The sequence below is a fragment of the Apodemus sylvaticus genome, chromosome 3, assembly GCF_947179515.1.
Source record: "Apodemus sylvaticus chromosome 3, mApoSyl1.1, whole genome shotgun sequence".
NCBI lineage: Eukaryota > Metazoa > Chordata > Mammalia > Rodentia > Muridae > Apodemus > Apodemus sylvaticus.
In genome coordinates this window covers 58,088,880-58,105,625 of record NC_067474.1, presented here as the reverse complement: position 1 = coordinate 58,105,625, position 16,746 = coordinate 58,088,880, and the positions used below count along the sequence as shown (strand labels likewise).

The window sequence follows — 16,746 nt, the reverse complement described above, 5'->3', positions numbered from 1 at the left end:
TGAAAGTCATAAAAATGACTTTGAAAGAATGCATACCAAAGTTTCTGATCTATAGTAAGATCACAGTAAAATTAAGTGACAGACATCAACATTTCAAAATGTTATTAAAATTCAACCCAAAGCTGCCTTCGACTTCATGGCTTTCCAATAAGATTTGTAGTCTGCTGAACAATAGCTATAAGAGGCTTTTAAACTTCACCCCATTCACAAGTAAAGTTGAATCTGAACATTTTTATTTCTTCTCTTCCTATGACAACTTCACCATGGAACACTGAATAACACAGTTCAAGTCATTATGCTAATTAGAAATTAAATAAAAAAAGATGCCCTTACAATAGTTAAGTGGAAGGTGACATGTACAACTAGAGACACAGCTCAAAGCTGCTTTAGGAATTGTGTAGTCCATGCTTACAAAAGCTGAACACACTAGGGAGGGAGCCCTGGTTGCTCTTGGTCACTGGAGCTCTAGCATGTGTCCACCTTTTAATTATAAGACAGATACTAAACTATACATCCATGAGAAGTATGTCAAATGGCAACTCTCTTTTGTAACTAATTAGGCCTAGGATGTCATAAGAACTGTAATTACCCAAATTAAGTTGATAAAAGAAAAGGAGAAAAGTACTAGCTTAAAAATCTGAAGGATTATCAAAAAATAAAGCTTTATTAATGATTCCAAACTAAACAATTTGGTTCCTTCACTATGGTCAAACAATTAAGGAAGACAACAACCTATAAAAAGTCCAAATTGTATTTTTTAAAAAAAAATGTTCTATTTTTAAAAGCTCTGCAGAAAGGGGCTGGAGAGATGGCCCAGTTGTTAAGAAAATTGGCTACTCTTCCAGAAGACTCAAGTTTGATTCCCAGCACCCACAGTATGTCTTACCACCCAGTTCCAGGGGATCTGATCCTCTACCAGGCACACACATGGTGCCCAGGCATATATGTAAGCAAAACACGCATACATACAAAACAAATAATAGTTTTTAAAAATTTAAAGACCTGTATAAGATACTCCTTAAATAGCTAGCCACATTCCTTAACTATTTATAGTACCTGATCCAACTGAAATGTATAATACACACTCCAACTGGACTACATATTGACGCTTTTTCTCATAAAACAATGCACAGGCTGGGTATTTTTTTTTTTATAAATAAAATATCCAACTATATTTTCTTGTCTTTTTTGTGTGTAAGGGGTGGATTTCAAGACAAGGTTTCTCTGTGTAGCCCTAGCTATCCTGGAACTCACTCTGTAGACCAGGTTGGCATTAAACTCAGAGATTCACCTGCCTCTGCCTCCCTAGTACTGGAAATAAAGGTGTGCACCATCACTGCCTGGTTGCAACTATATTTTAAAGAAGAAATGAGAGAAAGAGACAAGAAATAGGCAGAAACAGAGAAAGTCATGACCAAGAAATCTTCCATAGCATTCTGAACATATAAAGAACCTAAATGTCTGCTCTAATCTCAGCTAAGATAGCTGTGTTAAAAGACATGCTATTAAAATATTCCTTCCTATCTAGTAATATATAAACATTAATGGTACCATATATTCATGTTTCTTTCTCACACATTACTTAAACTTTTCAACTGAATCTTGTACTTTGCCTACAAAGTAGAAATTTGGAGGTTTTGCTTGTTTGTTTGTTTGTTTGTTTGTTATGTTTTGTTTCTTTTGAGGCAGTCTCTCTATGTAGCCATTGCTGGCCCTAGAACTTACTATGTATACCAAACTGGCCTTAAATTCATAGCAATCCTCCTGCACACCTCGAGCGCTAAGATTAAAGACATGAACCCAGCTGTGCACTGTTTTATGAGACAAGGTTTCAGTATGTAGCCTAGTTTGATCTTAAACTTGCAATCCTGCCTTAGCCTCCTTGAACTAGAACAGGCATAAGCCACCACACCTAGCTAGTGAACTTTCTCAACTTCATGTACCCCTCTCTCTCCCTCCATGTAGGTATGTTCCTGTGTATGAGCACACGTGTGATGTGCATATATATGTATACTCATGCATGGAGGCTAGAGATCAACTTTTGGTGTTGTCCTGTTTTTTGAGATGGGGATCTTGTTGGGATCTGATGATTGTCAATTATGCTAAGTTATCTGGCTAGCAAGCCCCATGGATCTGCCTGTCTCTGCCTCCTCAGTGCTGGAATTTTAAGTACCTACAATCATACCAGATTTCTTATTCTGGTGCTGGGGATCAAAATTATGTCCTCATGCTTGCGGGCTAGTGTTTTACAGACTGAGCTTTTTTACTTTTTAGATTACTTTAGATTTATTTTATGCGTATGAGTATTTTGCCTTCATGTTTGTATGTGTACCGTATGCATGACTGGTGCCCATGGAAGTCAGATGAAGGCTATGAATTCCCTGAAACTTGAGTTACAGATACAGACAGGTAGATTCTGGTAACAGAACTTGGACAAGAGCAATAGTGCTCTTAACTACGAAGCCATCGCTACAGCACTTGGAACTTTAAAAAACTAATAATAATAAAGTGTATTATATTCATCTAGGATGATTCTGTGTGGTGCTGGAACATCTCTTGTACTTATAGAAATGTATTTTAACATCAGTGAGTTTTCCATATTATCAAGAATTTTAAGGCTTCTAAAGGCAGGGGCCATATGACAGCTCTTGAATCCCAATACCTTACTAAGTAAAGAGGCTTGCAAAGTGACTTTTTTTGTTTGTTTAAGGTTTAAGATTTAAGACTCTCATAAGCTAGATTAGAAAATGCCATCAAATCAAATAAAATGTATTTAAAGAAAGTGTCATACTTAAGACAATCAAAAAACAACTTGGGTTTTTGTTTAAGTGCCAGCAAATCAACTGTAGAACTTGGTATCTAATAACTGAGAAACTATAATCATTACTTCATTCAGTAAACTTTACACTGACAGCTGAAGGATGAACAGGTATCAGGCAGGCAAGGCAGAGACTGATCCAAGAAGAAAAACTGTCTATGTAAAGACTCAAATCAAATCAAATAATTGAAATGTTTGAAAACTAAAAAACAACAACAACAAAGACATGAAGATGAGAGAGAGAAACCAGGAAGATATGAGGTATGAAGGTGAGGCTGGTGGTCTCAATGTCAATATAACATAGCACCCACATGGGTAATGACCAAGGAATAAATAAAAAGGCAAGATGTGAAAACCTTAATTTTAAATAGGGACCTATTCTACTCAATTATTTTCAGTTTCAAGCCTAGTTGAGAGCCTAGAAAGTCCCAGGAACTCAGCAAGGGCTCTGCATGAGTTCTCCACCTTCTGAATTTACACCTAAACTTATGTACATGGTTTGGGGAAAAATGAAATTTGACACAAAAAAAATTTATCAAAATTCTTATTGTTAGCTGGGCAGTGGTGGCGCATGCCTGTAATCCCAGCAACTTGGGAGGCAGAGGCAGGTGGATTTCTGAGTTTGAAGCCAGCCTGGTCTGCAGAGTGAGTTCCAGGACAGGCTACACAGAGAAACCCCTATCTCAAAAAACAAAACTAAACTAAAAAATTCCTATTGTCCTAAATTTTCAAAGTCATAAATATATCTTAATTTCAAAAATCCGTGATTTCACATTAACCAAACCATGACTTCATTTTAACTTCAAATAATTATAAAAAGAAAGAAATACTAGTAGCAAAGACAGAAATGCACTTAAACTCCTTCTGTATTTACAACAGGGGCCAAAGAATTAACATAGCATTAACATAGAACTTCTAGAACACCACAGTCACAAACTAGAAATTAATATGGCCTCAACTTTTAATTTTTGCTAACCTGTAGCTTTCAAAATTATGATATAAGAGGCATTAACAATGAGAAGAGAACTAAAGCATGCTTTTCCAGTTGTAAATGAACTATTATTTTTCTGCTCTTCATTTTAATAGTGTAACCATTCATTGGCTATTTTAAGTATTTTTTTACTTACATTCAGAAAACATTATCTAATTATCAGCATGGCTCAACATAAGAGATAGAAAAATATTTACAGTCCTATAAATAAGAAACATCTTTATAAACCAGGCCGTAGCAGCACACGCCTGTAATCCCAACACTCTGGGAGGCAGAGGCAGGCGGATTTCTGAGTTCGAGGCCAGCCTGGTCTACAGAGTGAGTTCCAGGATAGCCAGGGCTATACAGAGAAATCCTGTCCTGAAAAAACCAAATCCAAAAAACCAAAAAAAAATCCAAAAAAACAAAAAACCACATCTTTATATATACATAGTAACAGAAATCCAGTTCCATTACATACTATTAAAATAAGGTAGAATAGTGTGATAGTGTATACTGATTATTTAACAAAGGGAAAGAGAGAGCAAAAAGATATATACCTGGGTTTTGTTTGTTTTTAACATAAGGACAAAGTAGTGTCTTGTTTTGGTTTTTTTCCTTAACCTGTATCCTTGAGAGAAAGCACAGGGACAAGATGGAGACTTTAAAAATAGGCATATCTGAATGGGTTTTACCTTATTTTATTGATTTTATAATTATATAAAGCCGGGTGGGTGGTGGTGGCACACGCCTATAATCCCAGCACTCTGGGAGGCAGAAGCAGGCGGATTTCTGAGTACAAGGCCAGCCTGGCCTATAGAGTGAGTTCCAGGACAGCCAGGGCTATATAGAAAAACCCTGTCTCCAAATAACCAAATCCAAAAAACAAAAAAAAACAAAAAACAAAACAAAACAAAAAAAAAATATATATATGCTAAATTATTTATATAATTATAAGATAAAATTAAAATTTAAAAAGATAGTCTCTACCCATACAATCCCTAACTACACTCTAAATATTTATCCTTATATCCACAATAAATATAGTTCTTACAGCTCATCAAGGAAACATCTTTTTGCAACAGACAAAAGACCATTACAGAAACCTACACCAACAATCAAAATGCAGAGCTGTGGAGCCCAGTCCCAATGGATACATCTACAATACAAACTCTGAACCTAAGGCTCCAGGATCACTGGAAGAGAAAGTAGAAAGACTGTAACCTCCAAAGGATTAGGGAATTTACTGTTGAGATTGTCTCTTAGGAATGTTAGACGCTGTACTCATGAAGTCTCACCAACATGACTGCCTAAACATGAGCTAACAAGGACAACAAAAGACATGCTTAAGTGGAGGGTGGGAGTGGAAGAGTGAACATAAAGCCTCAACCCTACCGAAGAATTTTAGGCAACTTAGAGTGGCAGACAAGAGTCTTCTCTAGGGAAGAGCATATCAATTGATTGTACAAGGTTCACCCTGAAAATATACATACAAGTAACAAGGCAGGTTGTTTTAATTATATTTAGGGATACAAACACACATATATAATCGCAACATACATATATAATAATAATTACAGGAAAGAGGGCATACATTTGAAAGAGAGCAAGTGGTTGGTAAACATGGGAAGGTTTGAAGGGAGGGAAGGGGGGGGAGAAAGAATGTAATTATACTAAAATCTAAAATAGATATCTATTTTTAAAAGGCAATTGAAAATAAACATATCAAAAGCAAAATGAAACAGATGAGCCTACGTATCAAAGGTAAGTAAAAGGAAAACAAGCCATAGGAAGTAGGAAATACAATAAGATATATTAAACAAAACAAAATACAGATATAGGAAATTCTAGACAGAAAGCAATCCAATTAGTGTAACTACAAAAAAAATTTTTTTTTAAAAGAAAGCAGAGGAGATAAAGGGTAACTTATAAATGAAACAACACTAAAATCAGGAACAAACTGCAACATACAGATCAGAAAAGATTCAAATTAACTCTAAGAGGAAAAAAACTGGGAGTTAGCCTGTGATTCTCACTGGGTATTTGACAATAAAATGGTTATTCACAAATTGTTTGGGAGTGATAATAATTAGTTTTTAAAATTATTTTCCTTTTAGAAGGATTTACAGAGTGAAGCATCTACTGTATATATGAGTGAAACTGCATTCTATCTATGATCTGCTTCAAAATAGTGACAGAAACATGCAACTGCTGATAAAAAGATTAGTTCCAAGTTCTAAGATCTGTGTCAACTATGACTCATTGTTAAAGCTGGTTTACAGGACACTGAAATCCATTACAACATTCTATCCTTAATAAAAACCTACAAAGAAGAATTAACCATTATTCCTACAGTTAAAACATCCTGTTTTTAATCCAAGAAAAATAATTCCTAAAGCACTTATTGTCCTTACTATTTAGCTGTCTTACGGAAACAATGGTTGCCATTCACTACACCAATGAGAGCACACTTGTTTCTTTTGGTATATCTTCTCTTCCAACAGCAGAAGTCCTCCTATATCTATCCATGGTTTGGTCTCCAAAGTATGTTATACATGGTCAACTACAATCTGAAAAAACATTAAATGGAAAATTCCAGGAATAACCAATGCAGTAAATTTCGAGCTGTATACCACTCTGAGTAGCTTGGCAACATCTTACACTATCCTCCTCTCCTGGCTTTGGAGAATCATCCCTTTACCCAGCATATGTGCTGCTTACAGTACTGCCTCCTAGTCATTCAATAGCCCTCTCAGTGCTCAGGCCAGCCATTATATCACAAAGGTAGGATTAAGTATCCCAAATTTTATTTAACAGCAGCCTCAAAGTTCAAGAATGGTGATACTAGCACCTAAAATAGACTAAAGAGAAAATTTTATAAAGTCCTTCCTTTGAACAAAAATGTAGAGGTTGTTGTTAATGACAGAAAATGTGAGCCAGGCAGTTGTGGCACATGCCTTTAATCCCAGCACTTGGAAGGCAGAGGCAGGTGGATTTCTGAGTTCAAGGCCAGCCTGGTCTACATACTGAGATCCAGGTCAGACAGGGATATACTGAGAAACCATGTCTTGGCTCGAAAAACCAAAAAAGAAAAAAGAAAAAGAAAAAAAAAGAAAATGTGTATGTTGAGATTGCTAAAAATCTATAGCAACCATGAATCCTCTTTGAAAATGTATCTAGAGAGAAAATGGAGAATACATATAGTCTTCCATACTTATGTGTTAGTTCAAATTCACTAATTCTATTCATTTATAAACCACAAAATTTCAGTAACATTATCAGAATTTTGAAAGACTTGATTCCAGTGGCTGAGACTGCTACAAAATTGCTCAGCTTCTGACTGCATTAGTCCTTTCAATGAGACAATTGGTCTCTCTAGTTTAGTTTAAAGTAAGTGCATTTTTATATCAATCTGTATTTTAAGCATCTTTTTTCTCAGGGTTCTCGACTGCATGTTAGTTCTATCATCACCACCTTTCTTTTGCATGCCCCAACACTTACACAATTTTAGTGAAGGAAGACTGGTAAGGAAGCTCAGTGAGAAACTGTCTTAGACTCTGAAGACTGTGTAGACTCCCAGGACTCAGATGGTAGAAGGAGAGAATTAATTCTTTCTTATAAGTTGTCCTCTGGCCACCACAAGTGTGCCAAGGCATTCACATGCCCAAACTTACACACACCCATGCATGCATGTGCACATACATACAAATAAAAACTAAAAGTGCAATTTTTAAGAAGAAAAAATTAACCAAATATATAAGCCTTCTCCTCTTGTATACCTTTTCTAACTACAACTTGCCTTTGATTCTCTCTTATAGAAACCTTCTTTCCAACCAGGTTCCCTCATCATCCAACAGAAAGGCAGTCCTGTGCCCACACCACGCTCCAACTCCAGAGCCACATCAAGCCCATCATCTACCATCAAGCCACTTCCTCTTCAGGTCCATAGCATTAGCAACTTCTCTTTCTCAGGGCCACCCTTTCCAATTTTAGGTTCTTTCATAAAGTCAATGTCTAGTTTGTTTTCAGAAATTATCTAAAAACTGCCATTAGCTTTTACCATCTCTGCAGATCCTTAAACCAGCAAAGACCTGTTACAAAATAAAAACAAACTTTAGCTTCAGTATGTTAAATCTAAAACAAGGTTTTAGATTTACAATAAAGGCACCAAATGGAGACATTCAGCACAAACATACATATATACAAACAAGAACATGAATAGAAACTAGTTGAGGGGATCTTTAGACTACCAAATATTACCAAAACAATGGAATGTTTTAAAATAAGTTTACTACATTCATTATTATTCTAATTGTGACTGAACACTACTTCTAAGCAATTTTTATTCTCTTATTGTTGATGTGCTAGCTTCATGAATTCCAAGCTCAGAGCTCTTGGGGAGATAAGACAACAGCATGGGTGCAGAGTCATACATTATATAAATATATTTTATATATATACATAAATATATATATATATTTATACACACACACACACACATCGCCCACATATGTGTATTAACCAGGGTACAGTGTTGTGATTAGTAAAATACAAAGTCTTTAGGAGAGTATTAGCAACTCTTTATTAACATACATTTTCTAAATTACCAGGACAAAAAAATAGAACTATAGTCATAGTGAGGTCCACCAACTGTTCTAAAAGGATTGTATCTTGCAAATACCAAGAGTGTCCAGAGCACCCATCCTTTCCACAGTCACCTCTCATTTCTCTCCTCCCAAGAAAACCATACACAAGTTTATATTGTTCCCTCATCCATTTCAATCCATCAGAATGTGTAAGTTTCTTCTTTACCGCTACAAACATTAGAAGATTTGGCAGTTAACTTTTAAGACTAATTTACTAACAAATATAGCCAATCTCATCTTATAAAACTTCCCTGATCTAGCACATCAGTGTAGTCTCTAAAAGTTTCTTCCCTAAAAACATTATCATTTCATCCTTATTTAGGCAGAACTTCATTTGATTCAGCTATATAACTACTCTATTATTATTATTATTAATTATTATTATTATTATTATTATTATTATTATCATCATCATTACCGTCAAATCCTGAGGCTCATCAAACTATAGCCTGTGCTAGCCCTGTTTTCTAAGTAAGATCCTGTTAGAAAAGCCACCCCCAAATCTTCCTATTCTTTTTAAGACAGATCTCATGTATTTGAGGCTGGCTTCTAACTTGCCATGGTTACATGGCTGACCTTGAACTCCTGGTCCTCCTGCTTCCATCACCTCCCAAATACTGGAACTACAGTTATCCATCACCACAACTGGTTTCCATGGTATCAGAGATCAAACCCAGGCCTTTACACATGTTAGACATGTATTCAAATGAGCCCATTTAAGTATTATGGAAGGCAACTTTGCAATAAATAGGTTGAATAGTTAAATAACTTTATAGCCTGGAGTCCTAAAATACTGCCCACCCAATTCCTCCCCCTCCCCCACAAAAAAAGTTTGCCACTTCTTGATCTATATTTAATGTCATCATTTGGAGGCAATAAGGTTTTAAAACACCAGTAAAGCACCATGAGTCACAAAACATCTGAAGACTACTAGTATGCAGGGCAGGTTAAAAGAAGACCAATTAGGAAGCTTATAAAAGACTTGATGAAAAGGAAGAGAATGAAGGGAACTTTTAAAACTATCCACTTATACTAGCTGACTGTATGTAACAGAGGGGACAAAACTCAACACCAAAAGTTTCACCTTCAAGAATGTGGTGCTTAAAATTTGTATTTTCTTCTACAGTCTACTAGAGAATTTTAACCTGTCCTATCTCCTGCCTTGCTGGATCAGCAGTTCCCGAATCAATCCTGCATTTTCTGTCTTCTGTGTACTAGATATTCCACATGCTTGTTATCTGGCTAACTCCTGAACAAGCAAACCACACAGAGGTAGTTCCTAAGAGTTGGCCAAATAAGAGCACAAAGCCAAGAAGATAAAGTACTATTCACCTGTGTTCACAGACAGAAAAGAACTAAGATTTCCATCTAGAATGACTTGAGTCAAACATGAAGAAATGCTATGAATTTGCTAATAGAAGCAGATTCCTTGATACTTTAATATATTCTTTATCATATTCAGAAAAAGCACCACTAGGGTAGTTGAGTCTCATGAGAATAAAACTAAAAAATGAAATAAGATGGATCAGACCCTACCAGTCTCTTATCTAGGAAAAGCAGTCCTCCTTTAATAAAGATGTTAGTACTTTTCAAAACATTCAGTATGACACTAACCTTCAGGGCGAGTGTTGTCACACCCCACGAGGTTGAGAAGGATGCCATTGTCTTTATCGTCTTCCTCACACCCCAGGAGCATCCAGCTTTCCACATGTTCATTCTCTGAAGTGGTACTTTCTTCCTCCTCATCTGAACTGACCTCTATGATCATAACCTCTCGGATCACACTTGACCTCTCCTCAGGTTCAGGCTTTTCATTATTCCTCTTGCATTTCTTAGCCACTTTATTAGAATGAGGAGTAGCAGGACTCTGGGTCTTTTCTTGCGCTTTGACTTTAATATTTTTTCTTTTACATCTATAAATGCTATCTTCATCAGATAATGTGATGACCTCTGATGTATCAGATAGCTGGATGACTTCACTATCTGAAAGGACGATTAAGTTCTTCTGATTTGGTTGAATACTCACTGTTTCAGAATTCTCACAGTTCTTTTCCTCATACCCTTCCTCCTTGTTGGCATTATGTATATTCTGGGCATAATGGACTTGGCTGTAGAGCTGAAATTCCACCTCACTATCAACACTCAGTTCACTAGATGAATCATCACGATAAAGATCATCTTCAAATGCTTCTATAGTCTCATAGCCACCAAACATTATGGAAAGCCTTAGTGCTGTAAAAGAGAAAGTCATATAAAAATGGATTTAAAAGTTAAAATCTTGTTTAGTAAATGCCTATTACCCCATAGCTGACTTTGAAGGCCACCAGTTTTCTGATCATGTTAAAATGTTTTTTTTTCCAATTAGGAATACCACTTTTCTATGCATTTATAAGTCCTGTTATTTCCCACTAGAACAGTGGTTCTCAACCTTCCCAATGCTGAGACCCTTTAATAGGGTTCTTCATGCTGAAATGACTCCCCAACCATAAAACTATTATTGCTACTTCATAAGTGTAATTTTGCTACTGTTATGAATTTTAATGTAAATATCAAATATGCAGGCTACTTGATTTGCTAGTTGTTCAACCCCCAAACGGATTGTGACACAAAGTTGAGAACTGATGCACTAGAACAATACTCAGACCTTGCAAATAAGAATTGCTACCAACAGACTGAACTGTATCAATGAAAATATGCTAAAGGTATACTAGAAAAGAAAAGAGTTTGCATCCACTGCTAGGCAAAGAACACTTGTTCTCTAAAATGTTAAGACTCCTAAAAGTATCTCTCCCTACTCCATTCATCTGTTACCCCTCTTTTTCTTTTTTTAAAACAGGGTGTTATTATATAGACACCAGGCTAACCTTGAACTTAAAGTGATCCTCCTGCCTCAACCATCTGTGTGCTATAATTAAAGTATGCCAAGTTGCCTAGCTCTATTAACTTTTTTTTTTAAAGAAAAGAGAGAGAAGTTTATTGTACTGCAAAGAGAACAGGCACAGCAGTAACAGAAGAACCGCCTGCCTTCATCCATTTCTTCTCTCTCTCCTTTCCTTCTCTATCACTTTTCACGTATACCTTCTTATACAAGAGAAAGCTCTCTTCACACCTACTATGAGTGTATTTATTCTCAATTTCAAACAGACGAGGGCCCAGGAATAATGTGTGAGCCTCCATGTGAGATGACCCCGGGATGATTCCCAATGCTGCAAGTACTACTACTACCTCTACTACTACTAATAACAACCTATCCCGTGGCCTTCAGACCTTGGCCAAAAGAATTCATAAAACACTTTTTGTTTATTCCCATGTTAGTTATAAAATTGCATCTGAAACACAAATTTTCTAAATACCTAAAATTGAGACAAAAATCACAGTTTTGAGAAAAAAATGTCTACAAAAGTTTCTGCTCTGCTCCGGTGCATCTTTTAACTTGAGTTTCACAGTATTTCCCATCAGAAAGAATTAAGTGCTCTATTTCAGAGGTTTCCATGGTACTTTATAAAACACTCACTACATTTCTAATTATTTATTCAATGTAAATGTCCCAGAAGTATAGATCACAATTCCAGGAAGACAGGGACCATGTGTACTTTGTTAAATAGATCACAATAGTCCAACAAAACAGCTAGTTGGAGATGTTTAGAAATGTTTGTTAAGCTTTTGTTCTTTAGCGCCCCTGCCAAAGCCTAACAAATGCTGAGAATATAGACACTGTAATAGGATAATTTCTCAGTTGTCTTTAATTATTCCAAAGCACTAACCAAAAGTCTACACAGTAGATGTTTCAATAGTCTACCAATGGAATGCTGATCAAAATAATAGCTCTGGGGAAAGTAAATCATGCTTGTCTAAAAACCAGGAGCACCCTAGACAAAAGTAACAATGGCAGCTTACTCTTCCTTCCTCTTTTAGCTTTACCAATACAATCAAGAAACCATGGTTGTTTTCCTAGGTTTGAGTTTCTGCCAGAACATCAAGGTGTTTTGTTGGTTTTGTTAAGAGAACCAGAAGACTCCAAGAATCTAAGAGCCAAAGGAGTACAACACTCAAGCCAGAGTTTGGGTATTGTTTTCCAGAAATAAATGACTTCTGGTATAATTCCAGATGGAAGCAACAAGATATGGAGTTCCAGATTATCTTCAGCTACACAGTAAATTCTAAGGTCAGTCTGAGCTAGAAGACACTATTTCAAAAAAAACCAAAACAGAACAAAACAAAATTAATCTTTTTCTTTTAAAGGACATAGTGTCCTTGCTCCCTCAGTGTACTCTTTCAAGTTATATGCTGTTATTGTCATTCAAGATGAAGGTGGCTGTCTGAATAATAATGCTCATGACATTTATCGGTTTATATTGAAATGTTAGCCTCAGAGGAATTCAAATGAAAGATGAATTCTTTGCTTTTTTATTTAATAGGTAAATTAATTCTAAAAGAAGTCAAGGAATTATGCTTCCTTCAAAATCCTCAGTGGATCCATCCTGAGGATCCAGTGTGAACTTAAGATAAATCCTAATTCCAGGGCAGACAGGAAAAAAAAAACATGAAAGAGCTAAATTACAGAGTTACACATTTGTACCACTCTTGGAGCCATCCCAAAGGAAAGGGATTAAGAACAGAGCCATAGGCACACCTGTGAATGTATGCCAAAAATAAACTACAGAGTCATAATAAAAAAGGACTTCTTTGGGTCTAAGGATTTATCTCTTCCCATGAAATGAAGAAAAATGAATTTAACAATTTAACCCCTATGGCAGTTAAGAGGATTTTGTTCCTTCTGTACTTGAAAATTGTGTTCTGGCATAACATATGCTCTTGTATTTACATAGCTCATGTATGCCAAGGCTAAGGTTTGCCTCAAGCTGTTTTAGTTTGTTGCAACTTTAATTACAAATCAAATTCACTTAATTTTTAAAAAGTATACTCAGAGGTGAGAGTGAAATAGATATACATGTGTATTTGCATGCACACATACACACCACCTTTGACTCAGAAGGCTTTCTCAGCTTTTGTTCTTTATTATTCCCAAGTATACTTAACCAGATAACACATGTTTCTGACAAACATTTAAATCTAAAAGGTACCTGCTAGATTTTTTTCACAAACCTCCCTTTATATACATATGAAGAAACAGGTCCTGAGACATAATGAGGCCTTCCTAAGGCTAGACACTTGGTTAAGAACTCTGCTAGCAAGATTTACATGTTTCTGATCTAAGCCAATCATCACTATAAATATTGCTATATGTGCACTGGCTCAACACCTACACATATCAATTAACTTCCCACAGGGAAAAAACCTGGAACATTTTAATTAAAAGGAGAAGTAGATATTTAAATTTACAAATTCACTATTTAAGAACCTAACTGGTACTTAAACTTTATCAAAGCTCCTTGTGGTAGAGCCCAGGGACACATAATAATCCTAGCATTTGGTCAGAAGTTCCTTGTCTTAACCTCTAGGACCCATCCTCAAAAAGTAAATAAACAAAAGATGTTATCAAAACACAGTGACTATAGAAGACTGATCAAATTTTAAAATCTAAAATATCAGAAGTGGGAATGAAGCTTATCTAAAGAAATAACATAAAACTACTGTGTTTATAAAAGAAAAAAGAGGGGGAAGCAGTCAGTCACCTAATTTCTTGAAACTAACAAAGGTTAATTAGGTTTCCAGCATTTACCAAGATTTTAAAGAGAATATTTCCCCTTAAAAGATGTCATTGTAGACATTTTGCTCTCAATTTTCTTCCAAAGTATTTCTAGCTTGGAGCTTCCTATAGGATGTTATATATGCTGAGGTGGATTTAAATCCAGAATTTGGTCTTATTCCTTTGACGGTGCTGGGGATTGTATCCTGAACATGCCAAGCCAGTGTCTGACATGGAGCTGGACCGGAGCTTGATGGCTGAATTTTTAAATCCACAGCTGCTAATGGATACACTGATTAAGTTTATTCTCAGTTTATAACTTATAAGAATCTCAGTGCAACTGACAATGAAGACTGAAACAAAACCAATTACAAAAGTTAGAATTTCTACTAAGTTTTCAAATGTTACTTCCACTTCTGATCAAATGAGGTGAAGAATCCAACTGGGTCACATCAAAGAGAAACAATAGGCTTGTGTCTGTGGAAGAAATTATTCTAACTTTACTATTGTTACTTATGTTAACTTCCAACTACTCTTGGGAACTACTGGAAACAATACTTTCCCTATTTTTCCCATGCACTGTTAACCTTGTGGTTATCATACAATTTTCACTTCCAATTCTTCCCTCGGACTACTCCCCACCCTCTAACTGACTGACAATAATTAAGGGTCCCTAAAGCATAACACTGTCTTAAATACACATGATGCAACTTAAGGTCCGAATATTCAAAGCCAAGTCAAGTGCTTTTGAAGGGAGCCTAGTCATTAAATAAAGGGTGATTTTATACTTGAGAAAAACAGGCTCAGAAAAAAATTATCCAAGGGCTAAAAGGCCCTTAAAAGTTTCCTTCATTCAACCCTGAAATCTGAAATCACAATAAACTCGGCCTAAAGGTATTTTGAGCGTCAGCAGCTAATCAATCATGGCTGGAACTGGGGCCTGCCAACTCCCAACTAAGACTTTCCCACAGTAAAGGCTGCTCTTGCCCAAAGTTGACTACAACTGTCTGCTGTTGGTATTGGTGTGTGTGTGTGTGTGTGTGTGTGTGTGTGTGTGTGTGTGTGTGTGTGTCGGGGGTGACGGGGGAAGTAGAGGATCATGTTAGGATACCCTGGTTTTATATAAGGAATGGGGCACAGTTCCCAGATTCTTTGTGTCTACCCGTGCAGCGGCTACTTGACAGCACAAGCTTAAGGTGGCCCCCGACTGGACGTGTCCTCGATGGCCAAGTCCCCCTCAGCGAAGTGAGGCCTCCACGTTTACAGACTGGCCCACTTCCCCAGGACAGATGAACCGTGGGAAGCGGTGGAGTAAAGCAGACAGAAAAGAGGTGCCCGTCAAGGCCATCGCCGCCCAGCCTTTCCCAAACCCTGGTCTCGGGCCACGGGTCGCAGACCCGCCAAACCCCAGCCCGGCTGCTGAGCCGCGTGCGGCGGCACGGAGCTGAGGCCATTAGCTGCGCTGCACTGCACTGCGCCCCGAAGGACCGGGAAGTGAAGGCCAGAGAGGAGCACGCATTAGTTCCACAGCTCCGCGGGCAAGGCGGAGACGGGAAGGGGTCCCCCGGCCGCGGACAGCTCGGGGTCCGACACACACATACTCACTGCCGCGGCTGCGACCAGGAAGCACCAACCAGGAACCGAAACACGTAGAGGAACGGGGAGGGGCGAGGACAAATGAGGTAAGGAAGCCGCGTCCGCGCGCTCTCCAAGGAGGAGAAGGTACTTCCGGGGAAAACACAACTCTTGGGAGCTGTTCTTCCGTCCAACCCCCCCCCCACAAGTCCTCCGAGCGCATGCGTAGCGTCTATTAACCCTTTGTTCTCTCTGCCCACCAACTTTGCGTTTGGTTTTGTTCTTTTTCCTTCATCCTTCCTTTCGGAAAGAATCCAGGCTGAAAAAATATGGCGCATATTTTATCTGTTAAGTTACACAAAATATATGATACTTGAAGGGCAAAAGTAAGCGCGAGTTCACTTTTTCCCGTGTAAGAAAGAAAACTACAATTCCCATAATACCTTGGACCGGTCCACAGAAGCTGTAACTTTCCTAGCTCTCGGTGACGCCCTCGTAATAACGCGTGGCACAGAGTAAATCGGCTGCTTTTTCGCGCTGGGGGTCTGAGTTAGTAGGGGATTTAGGGTTACTAGGTGACTTCAGAGTGGGACCTTGATAATGCCAGCATGGGAAAAGGCATTTTCGAGAGTGTCTGGTTTTAGTTTCTCCGCTACTGTGATAAGTGACCTCATGGCTTTTCCACCCTTAGGTTGTAAAGTGCACTCTCTGAGTTCTTCCGCCTTTTTAACCCTTTGTGAACCGTGAAGAGCTGCACTCCTGCAACGTGGAGTTAATGCTATTCTTCATGGTACTGCGGTGTTCACCGCCTCCAGCTTTGGTTCCTTTGGTCACACCTTTAAAAGACAAGTGTTTAATTATGAGGTTGGACGTGTAACCCAGTTGGTAAAGTGCTTGCTTACCGCATAGAAGGCCCTGGGTTCATTCCTCAATTCCACCACCACGTAAAACGCGTCCTAGCACCAAGGAGGTCAGGGCAGGAAAATAAGGAGTTCAAGTTCATCCTTAGCCACATGGAGCATTCAAAGACAGCCTGAGCTACTTAAGACCTTGTCGCAGTTAAAAACAAACAAAAACCAGTAAGTTC

At 37.6% G+C, this 16,746-nt stretch overlaps 1 protein-coding gene across 3 annotated transcripts in view; it reads right to left on the bottom strand.

Annotated features, from left to right (window-relative positions):
- The window catches only part of Zcchc7 (zinc finger CCHC-type containing 7), a 180,474-nt gene extending 164,693 nt beyond the window's left edge, over window positions 1-15,781 (bottom strand). The window contains exons 1-2 of one of the 3 annotated variants that reach the window (XM_052176402.1): window positions 15,690-15,781; window positions 10,049-10,666 (exon numbers count right to left, since the gene is read on the bottom strand). In XM_052176402.1, the coding sequence (XP_052032362.1) occupies window positions 10,049-10,649 (601 nt within the window). In that variant the 5' untranslated portion in view covers window positions 10,650-10,666; window positions 15,690-15,781. Of the gene's footprint in view, window positions 1-10,048; window positions 10,667-15,681 lie in introns of all 3 variants that reach the window. The other 2 variants (XM_052176404.1, XM_052176403.1) reach the window with 2 other exon arrangements.
- Between the last annotated feature and the right edge of the window lie 965 nt (window positions 15,782-16,746).